This window comes from Cyprinodon variegatus, unplaced genomic scaffold (genome assembly GCF_000732505.1).
Source record: "Cyprinodon variegatus isolate N-32 unplaced genomic scaffold, C_variegatus-1.0 Scaffold2264, whole genome shotgun sequence".
Classification (NCBI taxonomy): Eukaryota; Metazoa; Chordata; class Actinopteri; order Cyprinodontiformes; family Cyprinodontidae; genus Cyprinodon; species Cyprinodon variegatus.
In genome coordinates this window covers 9,684-11,958 of record NW_015152717.1, presented here as the reverse complement: position 1 = coordinate 11,958, position 2,275 = coordinate 9,684, and the positions used below count along the sequence as shown (strand labels likewise).

Genomic DNA, 2,275 nt, shown 5'->3' with positions numbered 1-2,275 from the left:
GTGTTCAGGAGTTTCTGGCTGCTCTTCATGTCCATCAGACCTTCAACACTCGTGGAATCAACCTGATGGAAGAAGAACAAAAAAAGACTTCATTTTTATCTAAACTACCTAAGACAATAAAACTTAGATGTCTCCATCAGAGTGCTGTGGACAAGGCCTTACAGAGTCCAAATGGACACCTGGACTTGTTCCTTCGCTTCCTCCTGGGTCTTTCACTGCAGACCAATCAGACACTCTTACAAGGTCTGATGACAAAGACAGGAAGTAGCTCACTGATCAATCAGCAAACAGTTCAGTACATCAAGGAGAAGATCAACGAGAATCTGTCTCCAGAGAAAAGCATCAACCTGTTCCACTGCCTGAATGAACTGAATGATCGTTCTCTGGTCCAGGAGATCCAACAGTCTCTGAGATCAGGACGTCTCTCCACAGATAAACTCTCTTCTGCTCAGTGGTCAGCTCTGGTCTTCATCTTAGTGACATCAGGAGAAGATCTGGATGTGTTTGACCTGAAGAAATACTCTGCTTCAGAGGAGGCTCTCCTCAGGCTGCTGCCAGTGGTCAAAGCTTCAAACAAAGCTCTGTGAGTACTGACAGAATTTGGGTTTGGACACCAAGTGCAAAAAACCAGAAAGAGTGACTATTATCCTGGTTAAACTAATGTTTAACTATCAGTTTCATAAATATATCTTTTATTGAAATAAACACTAGTCAAGTTGATTTACAGTATAAGATTTAGCTAAGAGACCTGAAAAAAGATTTTTGTATCTTAGCACAGAATGATTTATCTTTATCAAAGTGGAAAATAATTACTTAATTATTTGTTTTTTGTAAATCATGAATTATGTTCATCCTTGCTAGACCTAGTAACAGAAATTTAGTCACAGATAAGATTTTAAGTAAAGAAATTTCATGTAATCTTAATATTATATCTCAGCTTATTTCTGTAAATGCGTCTTCTCACCCCCCCATTCTAATCCAGCTGTATCTGTTCAACAAGTCCCTCTTAAAGATCTTTTTGGTTTCTCAATTATCTGATTTAACAATAAACTTGCTCTATAGTTGCACCATATCTCCAGTCTACCTGACTTAGTAGCCATCCCATATATCCATACAGGTGGAGAGATGTTGACATCCCCCCAGAAATCATTGTAAATACAGCTAAAGTAATCCCAGTTGGTCCACATGTCATTCTGATTGGAGGGGCTACCGGCTGCTGCCCTGGCAGCTCTGACTTTCAGAGAGCATCAGACACACTGGATAAAAAAGCTGCACCAAGGTGTAAAACTCAGTAAATCATTGGTCACATCAATTGTTCAGGGACTGTATGTTGGAACATAAAAAGGAATATTTCTCTGAATTTTTTCCTAACTTCCATCATGTTCTTGCTGATGAACTTAGAAGGATCAAAGACTTGGACGTAGAGTTAGAGTCGTACATTCAGCAGCAGGTAGAGCAGATAGGCAGGTTGATTTATTGTGCTGTTAAATATCTAACCCAGAAAGCCCGTTAGTTTGCAGGTTAAATACAGAGGAGACATTTTTTTTGGGACTAAAAAAATGTGTTATTGGAGAAACAGCAAGTAAATTTAGCATATTTCAGAGTAAAACAAGAATGCTTGACTCACCCGGTTTTCCTTAATATTACAAAATGGATAAAACAAACAAACAAATAATATAATAATAAAAGGGTTTTAAAAGTGACTACAGAGACATATTGTTGATGAGCTGGACTTTCTCTCCTCTTGAGAGATGAAGTTAGAGAATATTCTGGGAGATTGAACTACAGCAAATGCGCACCCGACTAATAATAAATAAAGAGAATATTTCTGTGCTGATACAGAGCTGAGCTTTTAGATCAAATCTAATATTTATCGTGAATCCAGGGACTTTCAGTTCATACTTTTTCATGACTTTAACAATCTCATCATCATATTACAATGACATTAGTTGTTCACTTATCCAGCAAATTGTGTTTTATAGATTATCTACATACATGGCTCTTAAAAAGTTCAAGTACAATTATTTTATTTCATTTTTTTGCTGATTTAGAAACTGATTTATTTTTATTTTTTCTCTTTTGATAGATATTATTTTCAGTTTAATTCCGCCTTAATGCTGGACTAAGTATTCCCGATTTAGAATTCATTCTTTCTCAGACTAATATTTTTCCATTTAAACCCTGTTTTTGTAAAGACAACATTTTTGGTTTATTTAGGTCATTTTATCTAATTTGACCTAAACTACATTAAGTCAGTTTACCAAGTCTTTTAAAG

The 2,275-nt window shown here is 36.1% G+C and overlaps 1 protein-coding gene across 1 annotated transcript in view; it reads left to right on the top strand.

The window, feature by feature from the left end:
• Positions 1 to 8: 8 nt before the first annotated feature.
• LOC107080734 (protein NLRC3-like) overlaps positions 9 to 2,275 on the top strand; it is a gene marked incomplete at its 3' end in the record, with an annotated part of 4,613 nt that continues 2,346 nt past the window's right edge. Inside the window, exon 1 of the mRNA XM_015368940.1 lies at positions 9 to 583. Within this exon, the coding sequence (XP_015224426.1) occupies positions 66 to 583 (518 nt within the window). The remainder of the gene's footprint in view (positions 584 to 2,275) is intronic.